We start from the raw sequence: 18,430 nt of genomic DNA, 5'->3' as shown, positions 1-18,430 counted from the left end.
TGTTTATTCCAAAACCTTCAATAATGGGAAAAACCTGACAGAGCAGAAAATCAGCAGTTGCTCCGAGCTCAGGTGCAACTTGCACCACTGCTTAGAGAAGAGGACTTGCTTAATTCAACCAAAGAGACTTCAGAGAAGAGCAGCAGAACTTTGTAAGACCTGAAAAGGTTTCAGTAAGCAGTGACTGCACAACAGAAATGAGCTCAACATTGTGAGCACAAAACAAGGGAAGGAAATATCGGGCTAAGGCAGTGAGAGCACTTGGGGAGAAATGGCAGGAATTCAAAGGGTTGTCTAAATACACAGTTGGACTGACTTCATTTAGATGTGCTTTAAAATGCTTTAGGTAAATAAGGTCAAAAGGCTGAGTAGACACACTTCTTTTGCTATGAACTGTGTTTGGAGTTAAAATACTTGGAAATATATTTTAAACTAAACAGCAAAAATTATATTTCTAAGCCAAAGGAAGAACAATTGCAGGAGGTTTTGCTTGCTAAATGAGAACAAAGGCATGAACAGAGAGGGATGAGGAAGGGCACAGCCAGTGAGAACAGGGGTGAAAAATGATCAAAGGAAGAGTCTCGCTTTGTCTCCAGAGGTGATAGATCTTTTCTAGCACCATTGCTCCTGTTTTGGGGGCTTTTAGAGTGAAACTGGAGAGCTTTATCGCTTTCAATTGCATGGCTTTCCTGTGCTAGCCCCAAAGGAGATGGGTTCAGCTCATAAGAACTCTGAAGATACATGAACCGTTGAATCTTGGCTAGTATGTCATTGTGTTCTGCCGCTCTGGGGTCATGTGCTGGCTCTGCAGACAGAACTGCTGCTCCAGCAGTGGCAGTGTGATTCTGACCCAAAGTCTTCCAGCCTGTAATGGGCAGAGGCAAATCCAGCAGGAACAATATGCTGGCAGCCTTCCAGTTTGCCTTGTAAAACAATCAGACAACCATTTTCTGGTACAGCCTAAGTTTCTTTGATGTCTCAGAAAGTTACTCTTTCCTCTTCATCTGCGCACCTGGCATAAAACCTGTGTGTAGGCAGGGACCCTGGATACAAGTATTTCTGGCTGAGTTCCTCCTTGAAATCAAGATCTGAGTTTTCCATTTGTTCCTATGTTTTGAGTGTAAACATGGGATCCAAACAACTCTGAATTTAAGAAGTCCAGAATCAAGATCTGAATTCAGATGTTAAGGTTTAAGCCATCCCTACTGCCAATGCAGGCAAGTCCTTTGTTTCTCATTGGTGAGCCTGTCTTGTGGATGCTAAATTGCGTAGCAAATATGTGTTAATATCTTTCCTCATCCTTACGGACACGTAACTTTGATTAAGAGACCTGGCCAAGATCATCAAGTCACAGGAAAAGTTAAAAATGGAGCCTGATTTTCCCAAGTCACACTGTATTTCCATTGGGAACCACTGGAAACGTGTGAGAAATGCATCTGACAGGAATACTGCAGAAAATAGCCATTCACAAATAAATTCAATAACTCAAAGCCAGGCTTGCTATTACTGTTATTGCACCCCGTTCCAGGATGTCAGCAATGCTTTGCTCAAGCAGTTCCTAACATATCTTATAATTTAAGTAACTTTTCCCAACTTTTAATTACATTCTTCTGTAACACAACTCGCTGTGCTTTGTGCATACCTTGGGGGAGGTGGTATGGTCCGGTAGGTGTTGTGAAGCATTGGGAATTAATTACAAAGGACACAGTTTGTGAGTTCCTCTCAAGCACTTGCTCAGCTGTGTAACCTTGGGGCAAATCACTCAAGTGCTTTGTGCCCAAGTAAACCCAGCTGTAAACCATCTTGAAAACCAGATGGTGCACAAGATTTAAATGGCTCAGGAGAATGAAAAGGGATGGGAGTAAAAGAAAAGTGAGTTTTATAGCTGATTGCATTTCTTGCAGTGGAGTTAATCTGGACTTAATATAACAAAGAAGCGAATTTGCCTTGATATCCCCCCCCAAAAACCCACTCTCCAATCTTTTTTTCCTCTCCTCTCTTGACTTTATGCCAAGTACCTTCTCTCTAGAGGCTTAATTTTAAACTTTCAGTAGAATACATGTTTTTTCCTTGGCAGCCTCGAGATTCTAATTCAGGATCAGGTTCTACATGACTAATCTTTGATATTTTATATGATTATTTTTAGGCACTTAATTCTATAGCCTTCTCTTCTCCCTGCTTTTCATGATACCATTCTCCTTCCTCAGCCTTGCTTAGCTTCAGTGGCCCAATGATGTGTCCTAGTGCTTGGATACTGCCCTGCTAACAAAAAGCCTGAGCTCTGTTGTCTTCTGTAGATGGCATGTCCTGGCTTAAACCCAGTATCAAAGCTCTTACAGGATTTGTATTGCTGGTCAATGAACAAAGGAAATACTAAAGTTTCTGTAGCAGAAGAAATGTTTGCCACATGTTAGTAGTTAGGAGAAGACTTAAATGTTTCAGTATTTCTTGGCCTTGGCTAAAATGTAGGCTTTTTTTTCCCCACCAGTGCCACAGGAATGTGGGAATACTTACTTCTGTAGGAATACAAATGCAGGAATACATGTAGGGTGCATTAGATCGTAGAAGGAAAAATAGTATATTGCTAGTGTAGTTTAAGCAAGGAACATTTAAAGATGTGAGACATTTTGTACACTCTCAGGAAAGGCTTTGAATGTTTTTATTAATCACTATTGAAAATAAAACATTGAAAGGTTGGAAATCTGTTGAACATTTTTCCCCAAATAAGAAAGGATTAGGGCTGCAAGAGTAAGTTACAACCAAACTGAACAGCAAGAGCACTGAATTGTCTTAGGCTCTCATGAGAACAAAGGTTGTCAGCAAATTCTCTTTGGCAAATTTGTCCCCTGACACACAGGCTGGGATGGTAAAATTTTTAATTGCTATTCAAAATATGGATCATTTTTCTCAATGTAAACCATTTGCAGTTTGTGTGTGGCTCACACACTGCTCTATTTCATGTTACTCAATCTTCAGATTTAATATTTGCTATTAGTCATTTCAAATATCGAAATTCAGTGCTATTAAACACCATCCCAAAGTGCCTGCACTGAATAATGGCACTGTTCAAACATTGAACTGTTAAATAGCCTTAAGCTAAAGTAAAAATCCTCTGATATGTTTGAGTCCTTCATTGGATGATCTGACTTTCCTTTTCCCCTCCTATTACCAATTGAAACTAACTGCTAAAAAAGGTGCAGTCCTTTTGTGTGAAGAAGAGCAGTTTACGTCAATGAGAACACAAGCCATTCCCAGCTGACCAGCTGTGGAAAACAATAAATAAACCACAAAGTGAGCTGTAGATAGAGCAAATCCAGGTGATGAGGGAAATCATGATGAGAGCTGTCTAATATAGGGACAAGAAAAATGTAAACCCCATTTTCAAGCCCTGAGCTGTGTAAATACTCATCAGACTCAATTTACATTTTCACTGCTTGTAATGAGTAAAAGGTTGATTTAGCTCAGTATTGCCAGCTGCAAGTGCAGCTGCGAGGATCTTTCTGTATCCATCAAACAAGGGTTTTCCCTCTGTTCTTGAGTGTAAATCATGGAGCTTTACTTCATTTCATGGGCCTGTGAATTGCTCATATGTTGTGTTTAAAGCAAAGGTTGTTGCATCATGACTTTCACATGGTCCAACCCAGTTTCTTTCTACTCTCATCGAGCACAGAATGATGGATGTTTCACGTTGTTGTTATTGTTACCATAAAACCAGCCAACTCACAGGATGCAGCTTGAAATCCCTTTGTACATGCTGAGATACAATGCAGTGGGATGCTGCCAGTGAAGTATGTGTGGATAGACCAGTTATTTGGATGCACTGCGAGGTATTGTGTAAAGTCTGGTCTTAAGGCAAATAACAAAATGATGAATTCCTGAAGCCACAGATTTTAGGCATCATAAATCCTTTTCTTCTTTTCCTTCAAAAAAAGAAGAATCTAATGAATTAAATATACTTTACATGAAGGTTTTCTTTCTCTAAAACAGCATCTTGAGCTTGAAATCTGCCTAGTTTGGAAAGGAAAAGTTCAACAGTTTTAGATCACCTCCTTGCTCTTGATGAATACAGTCCATATCCCTTTCAGAAACAGTCAATGTGTGCTTAAAGAAAAATAATCTGAAAAACATAGTGATTTTTAAACATGTGAGGCTGAAGAGACACTGTGAGGCTGAAGCTTACATCTGCACGAACCTCTCCCCACCTTGCTAACACCTTCTAAACTGCAATTTAAAGCTTTCAGTTACTACTTTTCACTATTTATGCTCTTCATTTACTTTTTGCCTTTATTTTCCAGTCTCGTGACTTAAGCAAATCTGGTCAATTTTGCTTGCTCAGTGTAGGTCACATCACTCTCCTCGTGTCTTGCTGTAGTTTCTTGCCTATGGGAATACAACCATCCCCCAGGGTAGTCACTTCTCTTAAAAGTAGGATTTAATTATTTCTATTAATAAAATCCACATTTTAAGCCTAAACTATTTGACTGTGTCCCTTTCAAAAGGAAAGAATTTGGGACAATCTGGTTTTTAAATCACAGTTTCTTGCCCCAAAGAGCAAATTCTGTAAGTTCCTTTGCTGAATGTGTGCGGGGTTTGTACAGAAGATGTAAAGACAAACTGGAAGAGCCCCTCACACAACCTGACTGCTGAATTGCAGCAATGCCCCCTATTACCAGCTTATTTTCTTGCCTGTTTTTCAGGGCTGTAGAAAGCAATTCCTGTTGGCTACATCAAAGCGTAGTGGCAGATTTCCCTTTGGAAGTGAGAGCCTGTTTCAAACGTCTCTTCAAGTCCTGCATATTTGGTGACTTGGGTCGCACAAGGTGGAGGCCTCTTCGCTTCTCTCCATTGCAGCTCCCGATCATCCTGCTGACCTCCTGGCATAGCTGCTGGAAGGCTTCATGCACTCCCTCACAGTTCTCTCGGGCTGAGACTTCATAGTAAGTACCTCCCAGTTCACTGGCCAGCTGGAGCCCTTCTTTGGAGGACACCTGCCTGGCTCGCAGGAGGTCTCCTTTGTTTGCCATCAGGAGCAGAGGGATGTTGGCATTTGGGTGGATCTTGCGGATGTGCTGGTGCAGGGGACGGATCACTCTGTAGCTCTCATAGTCTGTGATGGAGTAAACAAAAACGAAGCCATCTGCCCAGTAGATTGATCTGTTTATCTGCTCTTGGCAACATATGCTGTCAGTGTCATCCTGCCATCAGAACCAAGAGGTGTGAGGTTAGGAAACTGGGAATAAGGAGCAATCAGTCCTACAGCACTGCTATAGCTACTCAGAGCTGTGTTTCAAAGTGTGGCTGTTTCTAAATGTATGGGCAGAAACCTCTCTGACTGCCAGGGAATGTACCAGGGACAGGAGAAGTTTCCACTGTGCCAGTAACACATCACAAAGTAAGCAGTGGAGAGGTGTCAGAAAAATTGGTTGGAAAGAAGAGAACAGCCAAAATACTGATACTGAAAAGTCTGTTCTCTGTTCTATTGCACTAAACCACTGTGATAGAAACCCACATTTTTCTTGTGGATAAAATTGTGGTGGGCACAATAAGAGCATTATTAAATTCAGCAGGCCAGTAAAACTACTGCAAGTGAATGGCTGTTCCCCAAGTGGGGTTTTGGGGCTTTTTCCAAGTCTGTATTCAATGTCTCCATAGACAGAGGTTCTCACTGATGCTGATGAGGCCTAACAGGTTTTTCTACCAGATATTCAAAGACAGTTACTTCTAAAAGGCAATTTGTTACAAATAACCAGCTGCTGGGACTGAAAATGCTGTGAAACCTCGCTGCTCATTTACAGAGCAGCAATGGGTTTATATTATGTTTTGCTGGCCACATGTTTGTTCAGTCCATCACCGCTCCTACTCAGACAGCCATAACAATCACCAGCCTTGGGGATATAAAAGTGAACACAATACTGCTGGGGCTTGCAAAGAGATCAGATCACTTTTCAAGATGAAGCTATTTTCAGCTAATCCTTTGCTCTTTGTTATCCATGCTGGCGTGTAACCCAAGCAGATACGGAGATCCCTGCTGCAATTATTGCCTGTGTGCTCACTTTGTGAGACCTGACTGTCAATATTACAGCTTTCTGGAACTTTGTCATTTCTTTTATATCCAACAAGGCAATAAGCGTCTTCAGTATTCAGCTCTGGAATAAGCTGCTAGGAATTAGAGCCTTTTGTGTATTTTAGGGGGGTTTATCATGAATACAGAGCCCAAGCTGTTATCATTACAGCTAAACTCTATTCAATAAATCTTCATCAAGTTCAGTGAGACTATTAGAACATAAGTTCCATTATCCATTTATCTATAGATATATATCTGCTATTCACATTATTTTGAACAGAACCTGTGTATGTTCAGCAACCTCCCAGAACAGGTCACTTTTATTTAGGCACTAAATATGAATTAGAAAACCTGACTTCAGGAAGCAGAGGTAGAAAAGAATGAGTAAAACTGATCAGTTCTTTTATGGTTGATCAAACTGTGAAAAAAGGCTAGTGACAAGGCTCTTCTGTGAGAAGAAGGGAGCAGAATTTCTGAAGGCTCAGATTATAAATTACAGCTTTCAACAGGCATTCTGCTAATTGGAATGAATCATAGAACCACAGACTGGTTTGGGTTGAAGGGACCTTAAAGCTCATCCAGTTCCAACCCCCTGCCATGGGCAGGGTCACCTTCCACTAGAGCAGCTTGCTCCAAGCCACTGTGTCCAACCTGGCCTTGAACACTGCCAGGGATGGGGCAGCCACAGCTTCTCTGGGCACCCTGTGCCAGGGCCTCAGCACCCTCACAGGGAAGAGGGTGAGACCTCATCTCAGTCTCCCCTCTGGCAGGTTAAAGCCATTCCCCTTGTCCTGTCCCTACAAGCCCTTGTCAAAAGTCCCTCTCCAGGTTTCTTGTAAGGCCCCTTAACTAACTGCCCACCTTGTCTATCTGACCTTTGCAAATATTTTAGTATTGCCTGTAAAGACACTACCTGGTAGCTCTATACCCTTGCCAGCTCACAGTAACAGTAAATCCTGTTAGCAGCAAATTGTTTAACAGATGCCCTTATCACTCCTTTCCCTCCAAAACCCTCAAATCCCAAACCCCCTCAGGTTTGCACATGGAGTGAAGAGAGCTCATCACTAGCAGCCTTGTTTAAAAGATTACTAAGAGTGAACTCAAGCCAGGGCAGGGCAGGGCAGGCTGTGGGAAGAAGGGCAATTTGCACTGGTGGCATCTGGGCTGTATCCAAGTTGTGGATAATGAGCCACTCTCCATGTCCTTCAAGCCTCTTTTCACCAGCAAACTCCTTTCATGGGTAAAAAGAACTAATTGCTCTGGCAAGCGTTAGAAAATAGGTTTGGAGAAGGTATACGTTCAGGGAGCCCTAATGAGCTGGAATTCTCAGTTACCAGCTAGGCCCACCCAGGAGTGAGATGGATGGATAATCCCAAATGGAATGCTTTATTCAGGACAATCAAAGGCTAATGGGCTACTTTTTAAATGGAAATCTCTGCTCCAGAATGAATTTTGAAACACACAGTCATTTGCAATGTATAGAGCAAGCAGCAATGATTCACTGAACAAAACCAGTGATCTGGTTGCTTCTGTTTCTGTCTTAAACATTAACATTTCCGGTGTGGCCACAATCCTGAGAGATTCCGCATGACTTCCTCCCAAAACACTGTGTTCAGGCTGCAAAGTGCAAGACACTCATTTAAGAATTTTAATAGAAAATCCAAACTATTCCCAGCTTTAACAAGCCCTGTTCAGGAACAGACCCTTCAAAATGTTTCAGATACAGCATTTGATGCAAACGGGGATACAGGCTAAGAGAAGTGTGTCTGGGAACTGGTGAAAGGGTGCAGACCTTTGACTGGGACAAAGAAAATGGAACTCCTTCCTAACCAAGTTAGGAAGGAAACTTAGAAAGTGTTTCTGACTAAGAAACCTCAGCTGTTGGCATCACTAAATTTTGTGGAGCTCTGGCTACAGTCACACAGTTATAGGGTACAGTCTTAATTAAAACAGGAAAATAAACATGTATCTGCTGTGAAAGAGGGAACTAAATTCTTTCACTCCCTCCTTTCTCCACGGGATAGACCAGAGAGGGGATTCCCTTTGCAAAGCATTTATCAGGCGGTCCCAATTGTGCCTAATCGCCACCCACAGCTTCTCTTTGCAGGTCCTCTCTAAGCAAGCTGGCATAGGGCCTTTGTACTGTTAAGTCCCACTTGAATATTTGGAGGACTTCCATAGCAGCTTTTGTTTGCTTTCAGTGTCCAGAGTAAAGGAGGGCTCCTCTTCCTCTGCTCTTAGTCAAAGCTTCCCACTTGAATCTACTTCCAGTCGTCAGAGAAAATGGAAATGGAAACGGGCTGCGGGAGCTTTGCTTATCCTGTTCTGTAAACTCAGGGTGGAACAGTTGTAGAGCACAGAAATGAAGCCATCCACACATGGGTCTGTGTGGACAAAACAGGGTGGATAAGGTTGTCTAGGGCTAGCCTGAAAGAACACGGGAGAAGGTGGTGTTCCCATCCAGGCATATATGTGGCCAAGTCTGAGCTTAGACTGAGGTTAAGGCCAAACCTGCAAGTTTAGGTTTGATGGTGACAAGGGGATATCTAATTTTATCATGAAATCCCAGCTATTCTAGAAGAATTATTACTCTCATGAGATTTCCACCATTCACATAAACCCAGATTTCATTATTTCCTGCTGCTTTGACACTATTTTCATCCTCTTATTCTGCATTTGAAGCAAATCTTCCAGAAAAGACATCTTAATCTTAAACCCTGCTTGGAAAAATATTTCTAGAAGCAGATTCCTAGTCAAATATTAAATCTAGAATATGTAAAACACTGATAGAATGAGGGTTGTAGGTCAATGCTAACACCTTAAAAATGAGGACTGCTTTTAAGAAAGACTAAGGAAAGCACTGGAAAGCCACCCTAGTGGAAATGACAACTGCTGTGAGGCCTGTCCCCTTGGAAGAAACACCTTTCTGGAGAAGAGAGATTCTGGCCCCAGCTGGGCCTCTAAGCAGGTGAGTTTTCTGCCATGCAGGGCTAGAACCCATTTGACAGGAAATAAAACAACCAAGAAGTTGACAGAAGGGAGCCAGTTTATGATTTTACTGTTCTTTAGGCTTGGGATGCAGTGATATGTTTGAAATAGATTTGGTTTAATTTTGACTTACTTAAAGGAGCCAGATTAAACCTCTTCAAGGCTCATTTTGGTGGGTTTAAGGGACATCCATTACTCTTCTTTTGAATTTCAGCTCTGGTATTTTTCTGCTGCTAAATGGAGTTACTTACAGATGGAAGTGCTGGCAACAAGCAAGAAGCAATGACTGTGTTGTAAAGTACAATGCACTGAGCAGATGTTTTACCTCCAATGAAACAAAGGGAGTATCCTGCACCTGTAGAGAGATCTGTTCCCCATCTATGGTGAACTTTCTTGAATACAAAGCACCTGGTGGAAAAGTAACATCATTAGAGTCAGTGACTGTAACAAAGAAGAAAGAGTACATAAAGGTAAAATAGAACTGTTGAAACACACATATTTGAGGCTTATGATTTGTAGGTGCTTATGGAAAAGCGCATGGCACCAGAGTGGTTGTGTGGCTGTTTGCTTACGTGAAGTGGGTTTGTATTTGCTGTGTGGACGTTCTGAATGCATACCTAGGAGGGTAGCTGGGGAAGGTGGCACTTTGTGTAGAGTCAAATAGTAAAAGTGGATGTTTTCAGTCCACATTGTTAGCTTTTGAAATCTGGACTTCCTGTATTTCTAATCTCAACCCAAGACATTGAGGGGTTGTCTGTAAAAGGGGTGAGCTGTGTCCTAGTGCATTTTTCAGGAAGCTTTTAAGAAAGGGAAGCATTCTAGTTACAGACACAGGGTAAGTGACTCTATACAAATCACAAAGATGCTCTTTGGGATATACGTAACCTTAGCAGTCAGAGTTTGGTTAAAATCCCCAAAGACTGGACACTTTGAATCTTATTAATCTGCATGACACATATTCAGAGCCAAGTGCTAGCTCAAAGCATCCAGGACTGACCCAGCTCTAATAAAACCATCACTATTCTGGGCATGAACTTTAGTTTGTTGCTGGAGTGTGGGTTAAGTGACAATGAAAACTTCATTAACTACCTGTGGTTGTGATAAGGACAGCTTCAGAGATTGAAGTCAGCATCAATTTTCTCTAGAACTTGATACAAGTCTCATGGATATGTGAAGAAATGCTACAGCAACAGGTGCTGTGTGCAGCCTTTCAGCCTTGTCCAAGTGCAATTGTCAGTGCTGCATCTAAAATAATGTATAGAGAAATCTCATCTCTTGGGGAGTAGGAAATTCAGAGTAACAGGGAGGTCAATTAGCGATGATAATGCCATCACCTCTGAAAATCATCTTTGGCTCAAGGAAAAAAGGTGGGTTTATTCCAGTGGAAAGGAGTCCGAGCTCAGAGAAACATTTGCAATATGAGGAAGTCTAAATGGCTGCATCTGAATCCAACATTATCACATTATGGTTTAACACTGACTCTGTGAGGTGATCTAACCCTTCTGGGATAATTTTTAAATCCTATTTTCAGCTGAAAAGATGGTACTGATCTATGGGAAGATGCTGCACTCCTGAACCAAGACCAGACAACATACTATTCCTACTCTGTAATGCATAGCAGCAAACAGAGCAGGTACTTCCAGACACTGAGTGTGCTCCGCCTGACAGCCAAGTGAAGGAGAAGCATGGTTGAATGATCACAAATACACTGCCACCTGCTTCCTATTTCTGGCATATTTATTTCTTCTACAGCATGGCTGTTGAGCTGGTAGCTTAATGAGAAAAGCATGTGGTTCCCAGCAATGTCTCTGGCAGCAATCCATTGTAAAGCTCAGAATTCTGACTTGATGTACAATCTCTCATAGAAGAGAAGAAGGAGAAGAAAGAGCAACAGTGCAGCCAACCATCAAGGTTACATAGGGTCAGTGAGAGGGAGCTGGAAGGAGGAGCTTTCAGATTGTATTTCATCAGATAGGCAGAGATCAAAGGGTCTTTCACTGCCATCTCCTTTCCTAACTCATCATTCTAAGTTCAGCACATACATCCAAAGTGAAGCAATCACCCCTTTGTTTCCTGTTCTCCTTAACCTCAAAAATGTGAGGTGGTCTACATGTGGGATGTGCCAGTCGGTATGAGTACAGGGTACATACAACATGGCCAGTACACTTGGCACTTGCTTAGAAGAGAGGCTGTGAATTAAACAGTTCACATTTACACCTCCTCTGAGGTGTTAGATTAAACAAAAAAATGCATGGTCATTTTACTTATCTTATAGAAAGAAGACTTCGATTTGGAAGTCTCCCTTGTCCTAAAAGCCACCAAAAGTAAAAGGGAGTACACAGAAAAACATCTGAAGTGCCTTTTACGCACTTCGGAATTCCTCTGGCTTCCCTGGAGTTTCAAAGAGAGCTGTGTTGGGATTCCATGGTTTTGTCCATATGCAAGTTGTTCCTTGAGCCTGCATTTTAGTATAGATATGTCCCCAAGCAAACCTTTTACTCTGATCCTTTTCCACCAAGCTGGAAAAAGCCCAGCTAACAGGATCATAAATAACGAGGCTTTGATTTATTGCTTTCATAGCTTGAGGCTATTAACTGAAAATATGCATCTTATGGACATATAACACAGCTTGGCTTTCCTGTAATATGCACTAGTCACACAATAGAGCAGATTTCAGTGCTGCAGTGCAAAGCAGACTCACCAGTGTTGGCCTCATAGTCTCCAATAAATCTCTTTGTGAGAAAGCGCACAACCAGGGCTGTAAAACAACGCAGAAAAGATGGGTCTTTAATGTGAACCAAAATCAATCTTTGCAGAACACGTGTCACATCTTACTGGAAGAGTTAGGATAATATGAAACCACATTAATCTTTGAATTGCTCACATATTACTCGGCAAATGCTTCTCTCAACACTCACAGAAGAGTATTTGGGGCCAGGCTGTTATACCTAACACAGGGTTTTTCACAGCTTGTACTGGAAATGACTCCTTAGACTGCGTGTCACTGTTTAGTGTAGGACTGGGAGGTTGCTTTGTTGTGACTGCAGGTACAAGCCTGACCTCTGTTTTGACATGATTTGGAAAAAGAGGAACAAGCCAGGAAACTGAAACTAATCCAAATACCACACTTGAGACCTCTGTGTCATACACAAAGTGAGGCTGATGGATGCAATGGTTCTTCCCAGCCTTAAAACTGCTCACTCCTCCTCATGAAACCCATTAACGCAACCTAATCACATCCAGCAAACAAACTGCATGTGCTCTGCACACATGGGTTGTGCTGCAGCGCCCTGGGCCTTCCTATTCACCCTCCTTGCGCTGTTGGATTGGAAGAGTTTCCTTTTTCTTGCTCAATTTATAACACTTCAGATCCTGTTGCGGAAACAGTAACTTTTATTCCTGTAGTGTTTCATCTCAGAGGATTCCTAATCATTTGCAAAACCATTTAGTTAATAGCTAAATAAAAGGGGTTGTTCTGCAAACAACTCTATCACAGATTTAATTTAAAATAACACGTTTCTCACAGTGGATACCAGGTCACCTCTTTAGTACCCTTAAATCAAATTGACTTCAGAGCTCTCTTCAACACACTACTTAAACATGAGATCAAAATGCGGCTTCAAATCCAAAGCAACCAAACATTTTACTGAGCCCTGAGGAGCCTCAGATGTAGTAAAACAGAATTAGCCTTAATGACACCTGAAATCAGGAACCATATATCCAAAGCAATAATTCTCACATTGCCCTCTTCTCCTCTCCTCTGGAGAATAATAAGGGAGACACATCTCGTATGCTGCTATTTATCTGCAGAGCATAAAACATTTACAACAGGAGAATAAAGACTGCTTTTGGGGGGTGTATAAATTTAGACATGGCTAAATAATTTGCACAGGACCAGGTAGGATCATTTGCGAGCACAGAGCTCCCAAGAGTGCTCTCTCCTCCTAACTGCCACCTTACGTTGGCTGCTCGCACAGACCTACAGCATAGCTGCCTCACCCATTATTCAGCGCAGAAAAACCCCAAATCACTTACAGTGTTCAAGCTGCAACAGTTAATTCACAGGCTTGGGTCTATCTGAGCTGCAAACGAGCTTGTAAGTACAGCAGCAAGAGAAGCACAGTGCTACACCTGTGGACTTACCTGTCTTGCCAACGCTGCTGCCGCCCAGCACCACGAGCTTGATGATTTTGTTAGGCACGCAGTCTAACACGGGATACTCGGGTATGGGGAGCAAGAGAAAGTTAGTAGAATACTGTGACATAGTATCCTGAGAGATGAGACGCATGCCAGGAAGGAGAGCTGCTCAACTCCTGCAGGACTTGGGGGAGGAAAGAAGGAAAACAGCTTCCCGGCGTCTGCTCTTGGCTGTATATCCTTGGACAGAGAAGCCTTCTCATTTCATTTAAGCAGTGTTCCTGAGGAATGTTAGCGCGGCCGGGCTCCTCTTCCCGATGCCTCTGCTCAGACAGCAACTTGGGAAAGCAAAAGGGAACTTTTTGATCAGCCCCCGTGAAAACTGACTCCTCCATTCCCCAGCCAATCACAAGTGAAGCCATGACATTCCTCCAGCCGGGCACCAGCGTGTGCCTCCATCCACCACCTCCCTGCTCCCTGCTTTATCTCTCGGCACTGCCTGTTTGCTGTGCTGTCCCTTGGCTCTTTGCTAAAACGAGATTCTTGTGTTTCACAGTCACCACGGTGGTGTTTTCAGCGAGATACAGGCACCCCCCTGCCCTGCTCTAATTCCACTCAGAATAATCCCGTTCTGCCTGTCTACTTTGCATTTTCAATTGGCTCCAACTCCGTGCTCTGTTCTCCCTTTCCTATTGTGTCCTGCAGTTGGGCCCCTTCGGTGTGCTGAAGCTGATGGGACCCTCCAGGAAAACAAACACATTTCCTCCCCACACGCACACACACAGAGTTTTCAGGCAGCTGTGGGTTATTCCAGAATACCAGCTCACATATGTATCCTCCAGGATACATTTGATCTGCTGGTTTATACACATCGTTGGTCTTAATGGCCTGCTGGAATGTGGGTTAGCATTGGGTTGGGACATTGCAGTTTCTCCAAACATGGAAAAGTGAATTTAGAGCTGGCGACAGGCTTAGGAAGGACTCAGTATCCTTCAGAGGGGTAAGCCAGACAGAGGGAATGAAGAAAGAATGACTTCCATAGGAAAACTCGTTGTTTGAAGACAGCTGGCGGCTGCAAGGTCTGTTGGGATGACAGCATGTAACCATACACTAGGTACAATCAGCTCTCAGTTCTCAAGGATAATGGGAAGAAAAAGAGAAGAGCAGTGGGGAGGGAATGACCCACATAAAGCAAAACTGCAAATAATATAAACCAGATGTAAATTCAACTATAGAAAATATAGTTGGAGCATTCATCTTTGACAAATGTCTCTAAAGAGGCTTGTGAGGGACAGGAGCAGATTTAGGCAGCAGTGGCAAGAGGTAAGTGTGGAGCAGGCAGCAACTTCTGAGACATGGACTCTGTCACGCTGTGTGGGAGCCCTGGTGTTAATGGGAAGTGGCACCACAAGCTAATCCACCCACAAAACATAAAGACCTGAGGATGCATATTTTACCATCTTCTGGATGCTTCTGGTAGGCAGAAGATAGGCATGGCTCATTGCATAGAGGCTGAAGCCATCAAAAGGGCCTTTTCTGCCCAGCTACTTTCACACCACTGCTTTCGATCACAGTATCCACATGAGTTCTCCCCAGCAGGTTTTAGTACCCAGGGGTACGGTTCTGAGCTAGCACAAGAGGAGGGGAAATCAGGTCAGGTCTCTGGATCACTGCCCCTTCCAAAAGCACTGGGGGCCAGGCTCTCAAACAGCCTCAATTTCCATGCCAGCATCACAGAGGATATGTTGAGTGTGAACTGGCTTTAGAAAAATCCAGCTTTAGTGCACAGCAGCCCAGTGAAATAAGCACAAAGTCAGAAGATTTATGGACATGTCACTTTTCTAAGGCTCTGTTTCCCCTCCAAAAACTACTTCTGAAGCAGTACTTGTGCAGAGTTGCTGTGTAAGCAAGAAGTGTTATTACTTTGACCACCATGACAATCAGCTGATGAAGAGGTGGAACAAAATGTCTGGAGGGCAACGAAGCTCATTGTACTGGGGGGGGGGAGCCACCAGATCATGTGTCTTTTGGGACATGGCTTCTATGTGAATGGTTTTCAAATCTTCCAGTGTGAATTTGCTGCCTGATTTTGTCAAAGGCCCAAACACTGAAAAGCCTTTTCCAGGAAATGTCATTACCAGGATGCTTTAATCTCACACGAGTTTTGTAAGAACAGGCAAAATGAGAGGAGGAATGGGAAAACGCTCAAGAACTTGCGGTCAGTTAACAGGGCACTTTGTGAGCTGGACACATCATAAATTTTGGGATTAGCTAGCAGCAGTAACTGTCCACCTCAGTGTAGGATGTTGGAACCTGTGTTACCATTTGCTATTAAAAGCATATGTTAGTAATATAAAAGCATTCATCACAATAGTCGTCCCATAAAAACAAACAGGAAAATATCCATCAGCTTCTAGGTGGCCAGAAGAGTTTCAGCCCAGGGAAAAAAAGCCAGATAAGTTAAGCAAGATCATGGAGAATATTCTATATAAGCAAAGACATAGAGAGTAGGTTTGGATTAGACATCAGGAGGAAGTTCTTCCCCGTGAGGGTGCTGAGGCACTGGCACAGGGTGCCCAGAGAAGCTGTGGCTGCCCCATCCCTGGCAGTGCTCAAGGCCAGGTTGGACACAGGGGCTTGGAGCAAGCTGCTCTAGTGGAAGGTGTCCCTGCCTGTGGCAGGGGGCTGGAACTGGATGAGCTTTAAGGTCCCTTCAACCCAAACCATCCTACCATCCTATGATTCTATGATTCCTAGAAGAATACAGATCTGCTGGCTGGCTCCAAAAGAGAAGCAACACAATCAACAGAAACACAAGTTAAAGTCCTTTTGGGTAACCAGATGTTGTGCCAGTGCCGAGGAACTCCAGAAGGATCTCACAAAAGTTAGTGAGTGCACATAAAGTCAGCAGGTGAACAAGAGTTCCTACAGTCATCACTGGCAGTTCACAATGTGTGAAACAGCAGCAAAAAGAGCCAACAAACTGTTTGGTATCCTTGGGAGGTGAATGGAGGAGATGTAGGCTAGGATTTTGCTGCTTAAATGAATTCTTGTAGCACGGCCTGCAGCTCTCTGCATCTCAGAGCCATGGTGGATGCTGTGAAGGTGCACGGTAGGGTACCAAAACTGATCATGGCTGTGGAGCAGCTCCTGCATGAGGAGAGGCTGGAGAAGCTGTTTACCATGTGCCTGTATGGATGGATGCTGGTGCTGACACAAGAAGGGAGATGTGTGGGGGCAGGAATGAAAGACCAATGGTGGAGGAAATGTTGAACTGCTTCTTTTGGCAGCTGTGATGGCTTCTGGTTGCTTAAAACAAATGGGAAAGCAGTTTTAGACTGCACCCTGGATGCAGACCAATCCATTTCTAGTTCTTTTACTAATATGGTTCAATCTGAATTCCTTATGCCCTAACCCAGGGTTAGCTTGTTCCTACTGTGAGCAGCAATCTCTGTCCAGGAAGAAGGGGGTTTAGTGACACTAAAAAAAGCAGCATGTTCTCCAAAATCTTAAATCTATTCTCAAGCTCTTCCATCCCAAATCATAACTTTTAGTCTCTAAGCCTGAAAGAGTCAGGGTAAGATACAGAATCAAAGCCAGAGGTTTTCCTTATCTGAATCTCTAGGTTGTCAAAACAGGCTTTGCACTGAGTGAAACCACTCAGAAGGATTCACCCTATTTGAGATTGTATAACCCTTGGCATGTAGAGAAAGAGCTGTTTTGAGAAGAGATTTTCATTGTTTGTGCACAATGGACTTATATTTAGCTAAGAAACCCATGTTTTCAATTCAAATTCTCTTGGAGAAACAATAGCTTAAATTAAAGGGACTGTGTTTGCAAAACTCTGAGCAACTTCGAAAACATTTGGCAGATTCTGGACATTTCCCTGCCCACTCCTTGGGTTGCTCCATGCACAGATCTGCTCCTTTGCATGCTGCACAGAGATGATGCTATTTTCACACCAAATTTTGCACAGATTTCTTTACTGGCCTGTGTTGCTTTTGGCTATGGCTTTGCTAAGATTTGCTATTTTTGTTGTTGTTGGCAGCCCTACACATCTTCAGAGATGGAGTTTTGTAAAAATAAAAATATTTGCCATTACCATAGTGCTTTTCATATAAGGTCAAATTGCCTTTAAAACTGGATATAATTGTTCCTCATCCACTTTACACAAGGAATAACAGATGAGCAACCTTGCTAAGACACCAATGTGTTGGGAAATGGTGATTCCCTTCTGCCTAGGGGAAAGAGTGATGGCAAAACTCCCACTTCTCACTGGTAAAAGTGATCTTTCCTCTAAAAGGCTGTTTGTACCAGTGATATTTGCCTTGAGTACCTCTCAGATGTTTCTGTAGAGCAAAGTGAGGTTGTGGTGCCATGGCTGGAGCACTACAGCTCCTTTCTGAGCAGAAGCACTAAATGTGGTGCTGGGGAAACACAGGTTGCTTGTCAGATGCTGTGATTAAACACAAACTTGGTGGCTCATATACACATCCCTGCTCCTGATGATCTTCCCAGCACCACCAGACTGATCTTCGAGGCTTTGTCTGACCATCTTTGCTCCTCATTGCAAACTTGGGGCCCAAAGGCCAGTTCTTCTTGTAAATAAAAGTAGGGGTTTAAACACCCTTTTGCTCCCAATAACTAAATAGGTGGGAATGGCAAATAAAAACCATATTTTAGGAATAGATTGGAATGGGATGTGCTTAGGGAGCCAGCCTATCTCTGTGGGCTTGGGATTTCACCTTGTGTGGAGCTTGATCACGGGGATAATGTGTCAAAAATGCTTCAGCAGCAACCTCAGAAGATATTGCCTGGGGACAAGACTGCTGTTTTAGCACCATAATTGTACCCAGCACAGAGTTGTTCTGCTCCTGAGGCCAAAGGGAAAGGAAGTGTCCTCAGATGCTATTGTGACAGCCACGATAAATCATATTTGATCCTATTTTGGGATGTAAGGGAGACAACCGTTTAAATATATAGTTCAGTTTGGTTAAACATGGCACAAAGTCCTCTATTTCTGGATTTCCTGTCCCTAATTTTGTCACATTGCTCTTCATGGAAACCCCTTAAGGATTTCTTTTTGAGGTTGCTGAATCCTCTCCCTCGGGAGCCTGTAGTAGATGACGTGGAAAGTACAATGTGTGTAAGAGAACATCGCTGTGGGCGAGCAACTCAAATAGAATGGAAACATCTTGGCCTCATAAGAAGAGTTTGTGCTTTGGAAACTGAACTATCCTC

At 43.0% G+C, this 18,430-nt stretch overlaps 1 protein-coding gene and 1 long non-coding RNA gene across 2 annotated transcripts in view; one reads left to right on the top strand and one right to left on the bottom strand.

The window, feature by feature from the left end:
* Positions 1-17,839, top strand: part of LOC133265359 (uncharacterized) — a 45,241-nt gene extending 27,402 nt beyond the window's left edge. The window contains exons 3-4 of the long non-coding RNA XR_009741936.1: positions 4,698-4,937; positions 15,947-17,839. This is a non-coding gene — a long non-coding RNA (uncharacterized LOC133265359). The remainder of the gene's footprint in view (positions 1-4,697; positions 4,938-15,946) is intronic.
* Positions 2,643-13,844, bottom strand: LOC133265358 (ras-like protein family member 11A-like). Its single transcript, XM_061445794.1, has 4 exons — positions 13,196-13,844; positions 11,754-11,810; positions 9,378-9,460; positions 2,643-5,195 (listed from the first exon to the last, which is right to left on the bottom strand). Exons 1-4 carry the CDS (start codon positions 13,338-13,340, stop codon positions 4,728-4,730), a joined length of 753 nt encoding a protein of 250 aa, XP_061301778.1. The 5' UTR covers positions 13,341-13,844; the 3' UTR covers positions 2,643-4,727.
* Positions 17,840-18,430: the final 591 nt, after the last annotated feature.

The sequence above is a fragment of the Pezoporus flaviventris genome, unplaced genomic scaffold (genome assembly GCF_033815535.1).
Source record: "Pezoporus flaviventris isolate CSIRO_AGI_PZ_B2104156 unplaced genomic scaffold, CSIRO_AGI_Pfla_v1 ptg000005l, whole genome shotgun sequence".
Lineage (NCBI taxonomy): Eukaryota > Metazoa > Chordata > Aves > Psittaciformes > Psittacidae > Pezoporus > Pezoporus flaviventris.
This window is presented reverse-complemented; position numbering and strand designations above follow the sequence as displayed.